Source organism: Mustela erminea, chromosome 16 (assembly GCF_009829155.1).
Source record: "Mustela erminea isolate mMusErm1 chromosome 16, mMusErm1.Pri, whole genome shotgun sequence".
Taxonomy (NCBI): domain Eukaryota; kingdom Metazoa; phylum Chordata; class Mammalia; order Carnivora; family Mustelidae; genus Mustela; species Mustela erminea.
Window position 1 is genome coordinate 37,294,824 of NC_045629.1, and position 17,358 is coordinate 37,312,181.

Here is a 17,358-nt window from a genome sequence, read left to right on the forward strand (position 1 = left end):
AACTGGGCATTACATCTAAACTGGGACTATTTCTGGCAAACCTGCATTTATGAGTATCCCAAATTCCCTTTCCAGACTGATTTTTCACAATAGATTTTTAAAAATTGCTTGAAAAATATTGAGCATTTAGCAATGGTATGATAAGTTAGTCTCTTGGGAATTTAGGATCAACATGAATTTTGTAACTTTATTATGGTATTATATATATTAAATAGTGAATTTAATGATTAAAGCAAATAAATATCATCCATCACAGGATGACTGTGTTTTATTTAAAATTACATGTGCATTTTTTTTGGTTAAAATATTTATCAAATGTTAAATTGCAGCTTCACTTAATTTAATAGTACTTGGAAAGGATTTAAAGTATACACTGGATCAAAAAATCAATCTTTTTACTAAACAAAGGAGGTCTTTATTATTATAATGACTAATAATAAAAGATATAGTCTTACAATTGAAGCACTGAGTTTTCTATAAAAAGAAGGTAAAGACATTAGGTAATTTCCTTAAGTTTCAAGTTTCACAGATGTACATCTTAGTGCTGGAAAGAGAATAAACTCTAAAGTTGATTACAAAACAAAAATAGAGTATCATCATAGGTATCCTTAAGCAAACCTGTAATAAAAAAAGAAATGCAAATTTGAAAGCTTGAAAATCAGTAATTTTTGGTTTGTCTGTTTGTAGTTAAGCTGTGTTCTCTCAATTTGCTAATCTTTTTGATGTTGTTTTAAGGCCCATTTATAGGACATTGCGTGAACACAAAACTGTATGGAAAATGCTGAAAACAATTCCAGATTTGACCCGTCAGTTACCTGAGGAGCATCTGAAAATACTTAGTAAGAGTGTCACTTCTGAAACCTGGGTAAAAGGCAGCACAGGTAACAGACTAATCTGGAGGGAATTTAGCAACATAGAATGTGTGTCACTATTTTGAGTTCTCTATAATATTGATATTTTCACTTGATACATTAAAATGTGCTGTTTGTGTATATTTTGTTTGTAGTTATAAGTACTGAAATGAATAACATTCCACATTTTAGTATGGATGTCTTAATGATATACACTAGTGTTTTCTCTACGTTGGGCATGCATCTCAATCATGCAGAGGACTCAAATTGCTGTGTTCAGTTCTAAAGTTTTTGTTTTGGTAGTTGTGGTATGGGGCTTAATTGCATTTCCAGCAATTTTCCAGGTGACACTGCTAGTATGGGACTATACTTTGAAAACCACTCATTGATATACACATTTAATGACAATCTAGCATTGGATTATATAGTTAAGAGAGCAAATGGTCATAGCAATTAACTGACTTATCCAGATATTGGGCACAAAACCTCTCCAGGCAGATTTTAGTTTCCCAATTTTAAATTTCTAGTCCCTTTACCAAGGATACACTGGGTACATTAATAGAAGTACTTCATATTGTAATTTTTGAGGGGAATACAAACACACACACACACACACACACACCTGACACAACAGAATTCAATACCATTTTTTGCATTTGTGAAATACCTATTAGAAAAATAGAATTAAGTTTATTTAATATATTATTTATGTCAGGGGATATCCCTAACTTATTTCTCACAGACACAAATAAAAGTATTATTCTTTGGGCACCTGGGTGGCTCAGTGCGTTGGGCCTCTGCCTTTAGCTTAGGTCATGATTCTGGGGTCCTGGGATCGAGTCCCACATCGAGCTCTCTGCTCAGCAGGGAGCCTGCTTCCCACCCCCCAACCTCTGTCTGCCTCTCTGCCTACTCGTGATTTCTCTCTCTCTGTCAGATAGAAAAATAAAATCTTAAAAAAAAAAAGAAGTATTATTCTTCTTCTCCACAGATGAGAACCGTAAGGCATAAAATATCATGCAGAATATTCCTGATTAGAATTGAATTTCAAACACACTTTAACTCACTCTGTGTCTAATATTCTGCTGTTTTTATAAAGTGGTTCATCAGGATCATGCCTTAAAAATATAACTGTAATTTCAGAGAACATGTGTCTTTTGAAATATGTCATATGTCTGTTGAAATATTTCAAGACTTTTCCCCCAGTGGTCATCTCTTATAATTAGTTTCATTTAAGCTGACATCAAGCAATGAAAATTAAATCACAGGAGTTTGCAAAGGACAAAATGATTTTGAAAGGCAAGAAAGAACATTCACCATTGCCTTGCATTAACTTGAGGATAGTAATTTAAAAATTAATTTGTTTTTATCATAAATCCCTGAAATTATACTTATTGTGGTAAAAATATGGAAACAACCTAGATGACCTTTAATAGAAGATAGATTACAATGATACATATCTTTCATGGAATAAAAGGCATACTAAATTATGATACATGTATCCAATGAAATTCTAGGCAGTTGTTAAAAAGAATGAGGTAGATCTCTCTGTATATTGACATGGAAACTTATCAAAATTATTAAAGACAGTAGATAAAAATAGAGCAATTGTGGAGTTATATAAATAATATGGTTATATTTTCACATATTTATACAAATCTGAAGTTATATATACAGATGTACTGCATATATACATATATAAAAATTCATAGTAAAAAGACATAGAAGTAGCTCCAGGAAAACAGTCCAAAAATAAGTATTTTAAAAACCATTACCTTGGTGGAGGGAAGAGTTGAGGGACAGTGAAGAATTAACTCTTTCTTCTACATATATTTCTGTTGAATTTTTCACAATAAAGATATATTCATGGGTTAGTGTTTGTAAGTGTGTGTGTTTTTTTTTTTTCAAAAAGGTTTTAAAATTATAATTCAAAGCAAAAACTGTATTCTGATGGTATCTTAAAAGTTGGGTGATTGGCTATTAAAATGTGAACTTTCATTTCTTGACAAATATATATCAACTTTTATTTCATCTTTCATATTAAATAAGGTTTTTTAATTCATATTTCAATAGAACATATTTTCAAACAGTTTATAAAAAATACATGTCTCTGTCTTTACATATACCTGTGTCAAAATCCTTCTCTTGAGTTTTTAAGAGGTCTGATTCAGACAGTCCAAATCTGTTTCACTACCCAAGCAGTCAATTCATTAAATATCTGACCTTTGTAAATCTCTTCATTCATCCAACTTAAAAAAAAAAAAAAGAAAAGGTATAACCAAGTGTCTTTCTCTCTTTTCTTTACTCATGCGTGCATTTCACCTCTGCTGCTGTTATTTAAAGTATTCCCCCTAGGAGCCCCTCGTCACCAGGCTGCTGACTTTAATCTGAGGCTGAGGCTTTGGTTTCTCTCCTGCAAGCCTACACAGCTGTTTGTACCTTCTGATCTCTTCTGGTGGGTTCTTTGGAACTTTGGAATTTAAGGCGGCTTCCTAAACCCCATTACTCACTCACCCTCTCACTCAGCTTTCTTAAACAATAAAATATTAACAAGATAACAATATTATGATTTTAGTTACTGGCTAACACATATACATATCTCTAGTTTAAGTGAAAATGGCACTACAACATAATATAAATATCTAGCCAAAGATATATGTTACTTAATTCGAATGATTTCAAGAGTTTTCCATTGGATCTCTTATATTTTGGCCTGAGCAGCAGGCATTTTTAAGATTGGCAACCTAAAGCTCATGAAAGCTAAGAGAATTAACTTACCTCAGAATTCAATTTAATGGCTAACATGGAAATAGATCCCAGATCAAAATTTTATTACTGTCTACCTTTATATTAACATTGATAGATTTCCATGAAATAATTACTATAAGGGTTTTTTTTTCTTATATCTTTATCATCTTTACTGTTTTCTTTTTGAAGTCTGTTAAGACTTAGGAGTTATTTCTCTTTTATTTCTTTCATTTTTTAAAATTTTACTCCCACCTTTTATGAGGTTATATCTCAAAAACACTACAGTTCCTCACTTAAGTAAACTCTTGTATTTATTTTTAATGCTGACAAATATTTTTATATCACTAAATTTTAACATTTATTTAGCCTATATGGATTGTCTTTTCTGTTGTGGTTTGAATTTCATGTAACATATAAAAACGCAGTAGCCAAATCTCCTAAAAAAATTAGCGGCATCTTTTCCATAAGTAAATTAACCATAATTCAAATAATATGCTCTTGTAATAGAAATAGGAAAATACTTAGGCCTATCATAAAGACAAAGGTTCTCTTAAAAGCAAACATGCCTTGAAGAACATGCATTGATTCTAAAGCATGGGTATACTTTCACAGCAACTAAGGTGGTGTGCCCTGATTCATGAAGATTTGTCCTTGAAATCTGGCAAGAAAGCTTTTTCAGTCTTCAACTGCATTGTAAGGGGCTAGCTCCATTTCTATCTTTCCCTATCCAAGAGATGGTTGTGAGACTTTGAGAAAATTAATGCAAACTCTTCAGTCACACGATGATACCAGAAATCTTTGCCATGATATTTATTTCTCTAATCTGGCTATGGAATCTTACTTTCTAAATAGTGAAACTGAAAAGCAGAGATGATAGAACTACTCAACAGCGGATCAGAACGTGTGTTACCCAAGCACAACAAATAACTGCTCTGAGCATTTGATACAGGAGTATTAATAAGTAATACCAGTGTAGAAGCCCCATATGCATAACTTTCTCCACTTCTGTATTGGAACATTTTCAATTAATAAAAAACTACTTCGGTGCCTAGGTGGTTCAATATTCACAAAACAATTAACATGATACATTGCATCCATAACAAAAAAGTTAAAAAAAAAACACCACTTGACCATTTCAATAGATTTAGAAAAAGCATTTCACAAAGTACAATATCCATTTATGATAAATATCCATTTATGATTTCTGCAGAGTAAGTCTAGAGGGAACATACCTCAACAAAATAAAAGTCTTATACCAAAAACCCACCTCCAACATCATACTCAAGGTGCAAAACTGAGAGCTTTTCCCATAAGGTCTGGAACAAGACAAAAATACCTACTCTCACCACTCCATTCAACATATTATTGGAAGACCTAGTCACAGAAAGTACGCAAGAAAAAAAAGGCAATCAAATTGGTTAAGAAGAAGAAAAAAATCTCACTATTTGCAGGTCATATGATACTATAAGTAGGAAACTCTAAAGACCACCAAAAAACTGCTAGAACTGATAAATGATTTCAGTAAAGTTGCAGGATACAAAATCAACATACGGAAATCTGCATTCCTATACATTAATAATGAAGCAGCAGGAAGAGAAGTTAAGAATACAATCCTATTTACAATTGTACCAAAAACAATAAAATATCTACAAATAAACTTAACCAAACATGTGAAAGACCTGTTCTCTGAAAACTGTAAAATGCTGATAAAAGAAATTGAAGAGGACATAAGAAGATGGAGAGACATTCCATGCTCATGGATTGGAAGAAAAAATACTGTTAGAATGTCTGTACTACCCAAAGCTAATGCTACCTAAATTTAATGCAGTCCCTGTCAGTACACCAACAACATTTTCCATGGAATAATTATATATTATATAAAATATTTTTTGATCTGGCACTACTCTTAATAATTTATAAGTACTACCTTGCATAATACTTTAAAAATTCTATGACATGTGTGGTTATAATCCTCATTTTACAAAAAAGGAACTTGACAGGCAGGGATATTAAGCAAGCTGGACAAGGTAATGCAGGTAGAGTGGTCAGATAACACTCGTGTAAGATGCCTTGCTATGTCAACATGCAAGATAAGAACTGAAAAAATGACACTGTTAACTTAATATTTTAAAGACAATAAGACTTTTGAAAGTAACATTTTCTTCAGTGTTTTAGGATGACATTTCCTAAAGAGTTTTCATGGAGTTCAGCTGCAGATAATGGATATTAAAACAAACAGCTACAAAAAATAAATAAGCCAGAGAAGCACTTTTGGAATGGAACATTAAGGACCTCCGAAAAAAATAAATGAACAGAGTGGCAAAAACTGTGAATATCAACTTTTTCATAACTCTGGAAAAGACCTACATCAATCCAGGGGTGTTTATTCCAGAAAAATGGTGGAATCTTGCTAAGAAGAGTGAGTTTTACAACATTTTGACTTCTTCTCTTCCCATCTCACTATAGCTTAACTCTGCAGTTACCTGAAAAGCAGCAGCCTTGAAGTTATGGTAGCTGTAAAAACCAGACTAACAGCCACTGGTGGTGGCAGAATAGGTTTGCATCCCTCTTAAAAGTTCCATCCAAGTGATTTGACCTGTCTGGTGGCTAATTTGACCTAATATTATTTAGATGGTAATACTCCTAAATTGATCTACAGATTTAATGCAATCTCTAATGAAAATTAGAGCTATCTTTTTGTAGGGGTTGGTAAGCGGATTCTAAAATTATATGGAAATTTAGAGGGCCCTGAAGAGCAACTTATTTTATAAACCAATGATAAAGTTGGAGGCCACACACACCTGATTTTGCAACTTATTACAAACCTACAGTTTTAAGGCAGTATAATACCAGCACAAAGATAGACATAGAGTTTAATGGAATAAAATTGGAGGTGCAGAAATAAAGCTTTAATTTCATGGCCAAATGATTTGCAACAAGAGCATCAAGAAAATTCAATTCCAGAAAAGGTAATTTTTTTTAAAAAATGGTGGTGGCACACCATTTTTTCTGTGTATCAATCCATATGCTGAAGAATGAAGTCAGACCTTTAACTCACACTATATATAATTACTAATCTAAAATGGATCAAAGACCTAAATGTGAAAACAAAACCACAAAATTCTTACAGCAAAATTTTCAAGTTAATTGTGTGACCATGGATTAAGCTATGCTTTCTTAAACATGACACAGCAAGCACAAGTGACAGAAGAGAACCAGATAATCTGGATTTTATAAAAATTTTTAATTTTGAACTGCAGTGAGCACAATCAAGAAAGATGAAAATGCAACCCTTGGAATGGGAGAAAGTTTTTGCAAATCATACCTCTGATAAGAAACTCATATCCAGATTATGAAGAACACTTACAACTCAATAATAAAAAGGCAATTAACCAAATTTAAAAATGAGCAAATTATTTGAACAGGTACATTTCAAAAGATGATATACAAATAGCCAATAAGCATGTTAAAGTGACTAATATCATTAGTCATTAGAGGATTGTAAAATCGACAATTATATACCACTTCCTTCCCATTAAGATGATTTAAGTATAAAAAACAGACAATCATAACCATTAAGATGTAGGCAAATTGAAACTCTCACACATTTGTGATGACATAGTAAAATGGTGAAGCCACTCTGGAAAATATTTTGGCAACTCCTCAAATGTTAAACATAAAGTTAGCATTTGATTGAGAAAGTCTACTCAGATATACCAGATAAATGAAAACTTACATTCATTCAAACTTGTACACAAATGTCTGCAGAGATTTATTTACAATATCCCCCAAATGGAAACAGGCCAGATTTCCAACAAAAGAAGAATGGATTTTTAAAAATGTGCTATATCTTCATAATGGAATATTGTTTGGTAGTACTAGGGAATAAAGTACATGTTACAATCTGGATGAATTTTGAAAATATTATGCTAAATGAAAGAAACTACTTACAAAAGATGCATATTTATAATTTCATTGATAAGAAATCTCTAGAGTAGGCAAATTTATTTGAGACAACAACTAGTGGTTGCCAGGAACTTGGGGAATAGGGCCTTGAGGCATGACTGCTGATGAGTATGAATTCCCTTTGGGGATGATGAAAATATTCTAACATTAGATTATGATGCTGACTGTAAGTCTCTTTGAATATACTGAAAAAACCCTCATGGACTGTGTATTTTAAAAAGTGAGTTTTGTGGAATTTGAATTTTATCTCAATAAAGTAATTTTAAAGCTCAAAGTAAGGGGTGTCTGGGTGGCTCAGTCTGTTAAGCTGGTTTCAGCTCAGACTCTGGTTTCAGCTCAGGTCATGATCTCTCAGGGTCATGAGACTGAGCCCTGCATCAGGCTCCACACTAGCCTGCTTTTTGTCTCCATAGATTTACCTATTTCAGAAAATTCATATGAATAGAATCATGCAATATGTGACCTTTTGTGTCTGGCTTCTTTCACTTCACATATTTTTGTGGTTCATCCACATTGTATCATGTACTTCATTCTTTCTGTGGCTATAAGCTATTATCTATTTTTCAAAGTACTTTTTTCTTTAAACAATCGGAAACCACTAGACACTGCTAATACCTTAACACATGCCAGCACCTGGAAATCCTTGAAATTTGAAGTCAATAAATCTTACTAAATGTTTAACATTAAAAATATGAAGAATAAACAAACAAACAAACAGAAATGAGTTTTCTGAGGAAATGGATGTGTGAAAATTCAAAGACTTCAAAATGGCAGCACGCATTGAGTATTTCCTGTAGGACACTACATAGATACTAAATGACTTCTGAAGTAAGTTATCCCCGTGTTTTCTTTCCTTACCTCAGGAAGCAGCTCTGTGCAGCATATCTGGGGGAATACTGCCATAGGAGAAAAAACTTCTTTCTTATTAGCTTTTAAAAATACCTTATATTAGAATAATAATGTTTCATGGTATGTAAATTCCTTCTACCACCATTAATTATTTGAGAGAGATATCTTAGCTTTGTAGCTTTATAGGACTATCCCTTTCTTGTGTTTGAAGACTGAAATTCAGCTTTACTAGTTTCACTCTAGCAAAGGGTTGAACCAGGGCTTTTGAACCTGAAGCCAATCTTTTGTATTCTCTTGCCCTTTGCTGGCTCTTCAAGCAAAAATAAAATAAAGTAAAATTAAATTAAATCAAAGTAAAGTAAAATAAAATAAAAAATTCCTTAAGTAATTAAACTCCTGCAATTCTACAATATCAAGAAACTTTTTTAATGCATATCATCAATAAGCCTTCACAAAGGCAGTATGTATCATTAACTGATACAGTTTTTTTTTTTTTTATGGATAATCTAGAATGTCTGCACACATGATGCATCATAGAAAGCAGTCTTCCTTTTCTGATCTTTCCTAGTGTGAAAACAGTTCTCCATGGTGATGCTGTTATCTACTATTGGAATGGTTCTTGATGTGATATGTCCTTTTCATGGCACTGGTCTGGATTTAATGTTTACTGTAAATTTTTATCTTTAAAGTGTCCAAAATATAGTGTGACATTTTGTAAAAGTGACACCAATAAAATGGTTAAGATGGCTTTTAGTAGTAAAGGAAAATAATACAGAAATATTTCTTTAAGTTTATTTTAAAACTTAGAACATTGAAAAATGTGATTATAGGGAAGATAATGGTAGTTTTCATAAGCCAGAAGTTAGAAAAAACATGTAAAATGATAAAAGTTACTTAAGTGATATATTGGCCTCAATCTTTGTATTTTGTAGAGGAAATGAGTCAAATTATCAGCCAGTTTTATATCCATAATTTTTGCCATGAATTTCAAAAATTTACCAAAATTGATCCATTTAGATTTAGAATATGCTTTAAAATTTTACTAAACTTGATATTTAGGATTAGAATGTGGTTTAGCTTAATGTTAGGAATCATGGTGAAAATTTCAGAAAAAGAATTTTGAATCATTATGTACTTTAATCAAGATTTAAGCTAGAATATAATTATTTACTTTAATCAAGATTAAGCTAGAATATAATTAGGGGTACATGATGTTTCATAAAATTGTTGGCGTATTTTAAAGTAGAAATGTTTAATCAATTGTATTTGATATGTAGCCACAGAGTTTTTAAATATCAATGTATGAAGTGATTTATATATTATATTCATTGGAGACAATAGAAATAATGATATTAATAGACAACTCTTCATGATATTTAATTATTATTAGAAAGAATCTCCCTGCATAAGCCAATAATTCTAAAGCTCAAATTATGAATTATATAGATTTCTTTAAAGATTAATTGACTTTTATTAACAACCATGAACAAAAACTTGACCTTGCTATCCAGAGATATATTTTAAAGGTCAGAAAATAGTGGAAAATCCATCTGGAAGTTGTATTCCTTAAGAGAAGATACTTTTTAAAACCCTTACTGAGACTTTTTTTCTTTGTTTTAATAGACCAGAACTTTTGATAACTACTTTAAAATGTTCAATTTTATGTAATTTGGGTCAGAAAGAACACATTCTTTGTGTGTTGTAGGTGCTTCCATTTATTTTTAGAGATAAAAAATTTCTCAATTTACCACCTGCATACCTCTAGGCATATATACCATAACACATTCTTCAGGCATGATTTGGTCTCAAGTTCTTAAGCTTCCCAAGCTATCTTTTCTCTCCTCATTTCAAAAACAGAGCTGACTCTAATGCACTTAGGTTCTTAATCTGAAATATGGCCTAACCTGCAGTGCTTGGACAAAATAGTCTACTTAATAAATCTTTAACAAATCAGTGTATTCATTAATTAGTATTACAGGTCATTCCCAGCCACTGCATTCTTGAATACACAGTACCAATTCAAAATTTGTCTAAGAACACAGTTCTTAGTCAATATATTGAATGATAGTCTAAGAATAGATGTCATTCATTCATTCTTTCAGGTAAAGTAATATTTACCTTTGGATTGTATCAGTGAATCCCCTGGTTATATACCCAGATGCCATCCTTTTGATCTTCCCATGTAGAAATGATATTTAAATCTTTAGAAATACTCTGGTTATAACCTGGTACAAGATATTTTAAATAATGTGTTTTGTGAAAAATTTAGCTGTGTTTACAGTACATTGTTTTCTTTTTTTGAGAACTCCCAGGAAATTCAGTGGTATTGAGACTTCCAGTCAAGTAAATTTTTAAAAATCTCTAGTAGTTGCTAAACTACAGGTAATTAATAATATTAAAATTTTTTAAAGTAAGGAAAATGGAGTAAAAATTTGTAAAAAAAAAAAAATGGAGTAAAAATCTCTTGTAGTTGCTAAACTACAGGTAACTAGTAATATTAAAATTTCTTTTAAAGTAAGGAAAATGGAGGGGCGCCTGGGTGGCTCAGTGGGTTAAAGCCTCTTTCTTCAGCTCAGGTCATGATCCCAGGGTCTTGTGATCCAGCCCCACGTCCGGCTCTCTGCTCAGCAGGGAGCCTGCTTCCCCCTCTCTCTCTGCTGCCTCTGCCTACTTGTGATCTCTGTCTGTCAAATAAATAAAATCTTTAAAAAAATAAATAAATAAAGTAAAGAAAATGGAGTAAAAATTGTCCATTGACCCAGTACTATCTCCTCACAAATAAATAGCATTTTACAGATTTTGTTTTTGTAATTTAATATATTCCATCTTGTTTTTCCTTGTTCCATTTCTTCACTAAAATTGAAAACAATATTGTAGGGATGCCTGGGTGGTTTAGTCTGCTAAGCATCTGCCTTTGCCTCAGGTCCTGATCCCAGAGTCCTAAGATCTAGTCCCACATCAGGCTCCTTGCTCAGCAGGGAGTCTGCTTCTCCCTCCGCCTGCTCAGGACCCTGGGATCATGACCTGAACTGAAGGCAGATGCTTAACGGACAGAGCCACTCAGGTGCCCCAGCCTTGGTCTTAATATAGCATGTTATGGATATGAACAAGCAATTTGAGATATGGAATTTTCGTAGTGTGTTTTTTTTTATTTTTTATAAGAAGAACTAAGTAAAAATATCGAATAATGTTTTAAGGTTATTAAAAAACAATCAACAATTTGTGAAATTATAAATTCTCCCTTTATGAAATCTCTGCAAATATTGGACAGGAAGTGTCAGTATTAATACTATTCCAGCGGAAGATCAGTGCGCAAAATAAAATGAAATAAATTTCTCTTCATCCCTGCCACTTACCTCTAGATTTATTTATTTGAGTTTTTTAAAATCTTAAAATAAATATCCAATGTTACTTGTAGATTATTTTCCACAGGTTATAGCAGTATTCAAAAAAAAGTGATGAGACATACTTCATATAACTTCTCCTAGTACCTTATGGGAAGAAAAATTGCCCCAAGGAGTAAAATCCTATCTCCAAACATACCTTAATATAATAAAAGTTGTGAAAAATTATTCATTGCTTTTGTTATGTTATCTATGGGATCGTTTAGGCCTTATACTATGAGGATTCCATGAATAAAACCACCTCACTTAAAAGTCACATAACTTTCTGGTATTTTCCTAAGTTCCCACCTAATGGACTGGGAAGAAACTAGTCCACGCAGGAATTTTGTCTTATTTCTCAATAGACAGAATTCTAAGGAAAAAAAATGAGTTGTTCCCCAAATATTTTAAAAGATTCTTTGGAGAGAAATACAATAAGGACATTAGTTAAGTTTTTGTTCATTCAAGTATATGCTAAATGCCTAAAGTAATCCAGGCAATATGCTCTGGGCTGGAGATACTGAGAGCAAAGTTAGAGATCCTTCTCCAAGAGGTTAGAATCTGTTGGCAGACACTGAAAATGCAGTGTCATGACAGAAATTCTTTGAAAAAAAGGTCGCAGAGGAGGGGCATTAATTAGTATGGATGGGCATTAATTAGTATGGATGGGAGCAAGGCAGAGGTCAGGCAAAGGCTTCCCTGGTAAATAGATAACACTTAAACTCAATTTTACAGGCCAAGTAAGAATTACCCAGGTGACAATATGACTTTATTCATCCAATTATAGTTCCTTGAAACATTTAAATCCTTTTAAAATGGTTGATTTTAGCTGAACCAGAAACCAGGAGACTCTTAGTCAAAAATTCACAAACGTGTTTCCTTTAATCAAACTTCGTATTTGGCCTTCGACCTTTTGAAAACTCAGTACCAAAATGAGTAAACTTCTCCTTATTGGTATTCTCAGTTCCTTTTGAATGCCTTTTGTTCAGCTAATTCAAGAGTGATTAAAAGATATTTTAAGACATGAGGTCGGTCCTGTACTAGGAAATTTCTTCAAGCCCTTATGAAAATATGTTTGTGTTTTTTGTTTGTTTGTTTGTTTGTTTTTGTTTTTTTGCCTTTTCATGTCATGGAGTTTGGCTAGATAAATAATAATATGAAACTAATTCTCAACCAACTTGATTTTATTGAATTGTTTTACTTTTGCAAGACCTGGGAATCAAAATTTAAAGCCATTTTGATCTGTATTTTAATTCTTATAGTCAAATTTTTCTTAGATGCTTGGAGTGCTTTTTTTTCTAAAAAGTTATATAATGTAATTTTGTGTATTTTGAAAATTTGAATAAGGAGCCTATGTTATAGGTTCCTTCTCATTGCTTATGAACTTCAAAAACTTGCATTTATCTTACGTTGTTAATAAATATATTTTTGTCACAATTCATAAGTTTAACACCACTTTGTGATTTTTAAGTAATATTTCAATTGCTATTTGAAAGCTTAACTCTATTGTATTTTTTTCTTCTAGACCTTTTTTAACTTTGTGTATATCATTTATCTATATATTTGAGGATCAGTTTCAGATGGTACATGAATTCTGAGAATTTTCTGTTATCTTTTAAAAGATTTTTAAAATTTATTTGACAGAAAGAGAAAGAGGGAGAGAGGGAGAGCACAAGCAAGGGGAGCAGCAGACAGAGGGAGAAGCAGGCTCCCTGCTGACCAATGAGCTGGATGCGGGACTTGATTCCAGGACTCTGGGATCATCACCTGTGCCAAAGGCAGACACTTAACCAACTGAGCCACCAGGCAACCCAAATGCAATCATTGTCTTTATATATAATGGAGAGTTAGCAGCTTCCAGAATAGCTTAATTTGACTTATTTTTATGAGTTATAATTTGAGGGTTGATAAAATATTTTCTGGCGTGAATCTCAAATTCTACTCCCCTGCTAATTAGTTTAACTCCTTAAAGGCCTCCTTAATATTACAGATATTTTTTGAATATAAATGTGAAAATTAATAAATTGTAAGTAGAGATTATTTAGTCATGTTCACTGTCATTAGGCCAAACCCTGAATAAAAAGGAAGGTTTTCTTCAGAGCACCAGAAAAGTCATGTCCATCAGTAAGGCAAACCTGTGTTATGGTTAGAGTTAAGTGAAATTATAAGAATATTCACAGAAATTGTGTTCAGTTGTGAGTAATAGAGAACTAAATGACACTAGTTTACAAAAATTTCAGAATATATTTATGTTACATAATGAGAAGTCACAAGATAAATTTAAAGGTATCAGGGTGAATATCCTGAGGTTCTTGCCATTTCCTTTTAGAACCAAGATGCTTCTCCAGCTCTAACATACCTTTGTCTTGATATCCATGAAGGAGTGACATGCATATTTGGAAAGCAAAAATTATCCCAATGTTTTGTTAATCAGAATCATGTCACAGAGCCATGCATGTAAGAGTATTGGCAAATGTAATTTTTAAACTGGCACAGGCAACACCTGATAAAACTGTTGTTTTGTTAGTAAAGGAAAAGACTATTCATATTGGATAAGCAACTAGGAGCCCTTGGAATAAAATTATTTCACACAATGTAGTTCTTTCTACAATTTTTATTCTATGCTAAGAAATGCCAGTTATATCTATACTAAAACAGGGGCGCCTGCCTGGCTTAGTGGGTTAAAGCCTCTGCCTTCAGCTCACATCATGATCCCAGAGTCCTGGGATGGAGTCCCGCATTGGGCTCTCTGCTCAGTAGGGAGCCTGCTTCCCCCTCTCTCTCTGCCTGCCGTTCTGCCTACTTGTGATCTCTATCAAATAAATACATAAAATCTTAAAAAAAAATCTATACAAAAACAGAATACAAATTTATCATCAGAATACACATTTCACCCAGCTGCTTTTTTCACCTAGTTGTTTTTTTCACCTATGCAATTGGTCAAAATCATTAACACTCTTACAAAATTTTATTACCTTTTACCTTTACAGTGTTCTTTCTACAATGTAGTTCTCATACAGCTCATCTGAAAGGTATTTAAAAGCAATGTTTCTACAGTGTTTTCACCACATAGATTAGATGTTTAGTAAGAAGTGATATTGTGCTATCCAGAAAGGAATCTATTTTAAGCTCAGGCATTCAAGCAAATGCAACCCTTGCTTTAAAGAAGACTGAAAATCACTATCCTATAGTCACTGTGTACAGATGATTACCAAGAAAGCCCCACTAATAAAGCACTCATTTAGAAAAAAGCAGAGAAGGCAAGCAGTTGTCATTTTTTAGGAAAAAAACAAAACAAAACAAAACAAAAACCTACAATTGTTCCTAAAAATCAATTTGTAAAGTTTCTATTTATTGCAAGATAATAAGCAAAATTTAAGAAAAGTTCTTCTTACAACACTTGAATAATTTGCTCCAATCCTATAAAATAATGTAAACAATTGGAAAATGACATAATCCAGTCCTATGCTCCGCTTCTTTAAAAGGTCAGGCTTCAGAAAAACTAGAACAGATTTAAGTTGCATTCAAAATGCTCACAACTGAGTAAACCAACCATACTTACAGGAGCATAGTTAAACTTTAGGAAGATTATGGAGAGTTACAATGTGGAGCAAAAGAAATACTGGAAAAAACTTTTGTTTCTAATAATGATCTCTCTTTCTAAATGAGCGTCTATGAGCAATCATCATCATACCCAGATGAAAGACAAATAAAAATTTATATATATATATATAGTTACTTATATAAAATAAGCAAAATTGCATTTTTGAGGGGAAGAGAACATTTTAAAAAATTCAAAGAATTTTCTGATCCTTTTTTTCTTAAAATATCTTAAATCTATCAATTGTAACATGTTACCATGGTTCTTTTTCTAGAATCTATCAGTTCCATAAGAGGATCAATTATTATAATTGTCAGAAAAGAATTCTGCAAATATGGAGACATGTTTTTACTATTCTTTTTTGAGTATAGTATTTGAGTATAGTGTTCTTTATTCTTATTTGAGTAAATTATTTGTGAATGCCTAACTGCTACATTAGAGTTCTCATTGCATAAACTAAGAGAAACCTACTACAAGCAAAGCAACTGTAATATGTGTTGTGGTCATGTCTATATCAGAAAACCTGGGAAATAAAGTCAACAGTATAGCTTTTTTGGTTTTGTTTTGTTTCAGTGGTTGGAGATGATGGATTTTATATAATACTGAAAGGTTCAGCTAGACCTCAAACAAAGGTACATAGCAATCTGATTGAAAAAAATGAGTCAACAGCTTCTTTCATACCTCAGCGTTTCCAAGGATTTGTCAATGAAGACTTCAAAAACTTTATGCTTGCTGAGATGCACCCACCTTCACGTGATGCAATAGTAAGAAACGAATCTTTGCTTTTTCCATAAACAACAAAGTATCATTATTATAAAACTTGATCTCTTTCATATATTTAAATACAAGTATCTTCAGTGAATTCTTAAGTATTAAATATAAGATATCTTTTAAAAATGAAAATTATACTATTAATATTGAACTTGAAATTTGCTTAAGAAATTTTAATGAGGGATGCCTTCAACAACATACCATCTACTGGCAGGTATTATATAGCGTATTTTGATAACTAGGACAAAGCCAATGTAGTTGGATCACTGAATGAAGAAGAAGGGTATTTTGAGATAAGGAAGAGGGAACAGATGGTTTGAGGAGAGGAAAACAGAGGACAGATCATGAAAGGTCTTTTTGACAAATTAAGAATGCATGCTTATCCTGTTAATCTCAAGAACAACGGTAAGGTGATCAAGGGATTGATTCCTTTACAGTTGTAAGGTTTTACCTGAAGAAAATCCTTGGCTTGTATTTATGATTTTGACACTATCAGCCGGTCAAAAAATTAAAGTTCAATATCTTTCTGGGTCTCTGGATATTCTCCATGGGAATCAAATGTGGTTTGACTAGAATTGTGACTAAGAGAAATCCAGTTTTAGATTTAAGGTGGTCAAGATATTCAGAGTAGAAAAGAGCCAATGAAACCAAATAAAGCCAAACTATTTATCACTATGGACGGAAGTAAAAAAAACCTACAACATTCTCAGAACTAGGATGGATAAAACTATGAAAGAAAGAAAAAGATAAAAAATGATACAATATAAAACCATATGGTTGTTGATCACATGTGAATGGGTAATGTTTCTGATCTTTCTTGAAAGAGATGAAAAAGAGTACATTTGCCACTCAATGGCCACATAATATGTACCTGATGCCATTTCAATATGCTTTAGAAAAAAATACCACACTTGGCATAGCAGCTATAATGAGAGCTACTTCTTAGTCCACGTAGTAGACCAAGTAGTAGTCAACTCTAATCTTTCAGAATCTGTTTGTTCATTTGATGAGGGCAAAACTCATGAATTAAAATGGGAATGTGATGGGACCACCACCTCTGAATTCTGTAGTGGGTCTATGAAGGTAGCACTTATCTGCCATTCTGCCTGGGATGTAGTATTTTTTTCTCCAGTTTTGTTGAGGTGTAATTAAAAAATAAAAATTGTATATATGTATCTCACATGTAAAT

General features: G+C 32.5%; 1 protein-coding gene across 1 annotated transcript in view; it reads left to right on the plus strand.

The window, feature by feature from the left end:
- The first annotated feature begins 742 nt into the window (after positions 1-742).
- The window catches only part of LOC116574944 (cyclic nucleotide-binding domain-containing protein 1-like), a 64,678-nt gene continuing 48,062 nt past the window's right edge, over positions 743-17,358 (plus strand). The window contains exons 1-2 of the mRNA XM_032315995.1: positions 743-881; positions 15,972-16,162. Of these exons, the coding sequence (XP_032171886.1) occupies positions 779-881; positions 15,972-16,162 (294 nt within the window). The 5' untranslated portion in view covers positions 743-778. The remainder of the gene's footprint in view (positions 882-15,971; positions 16,163-17,358) is intronic.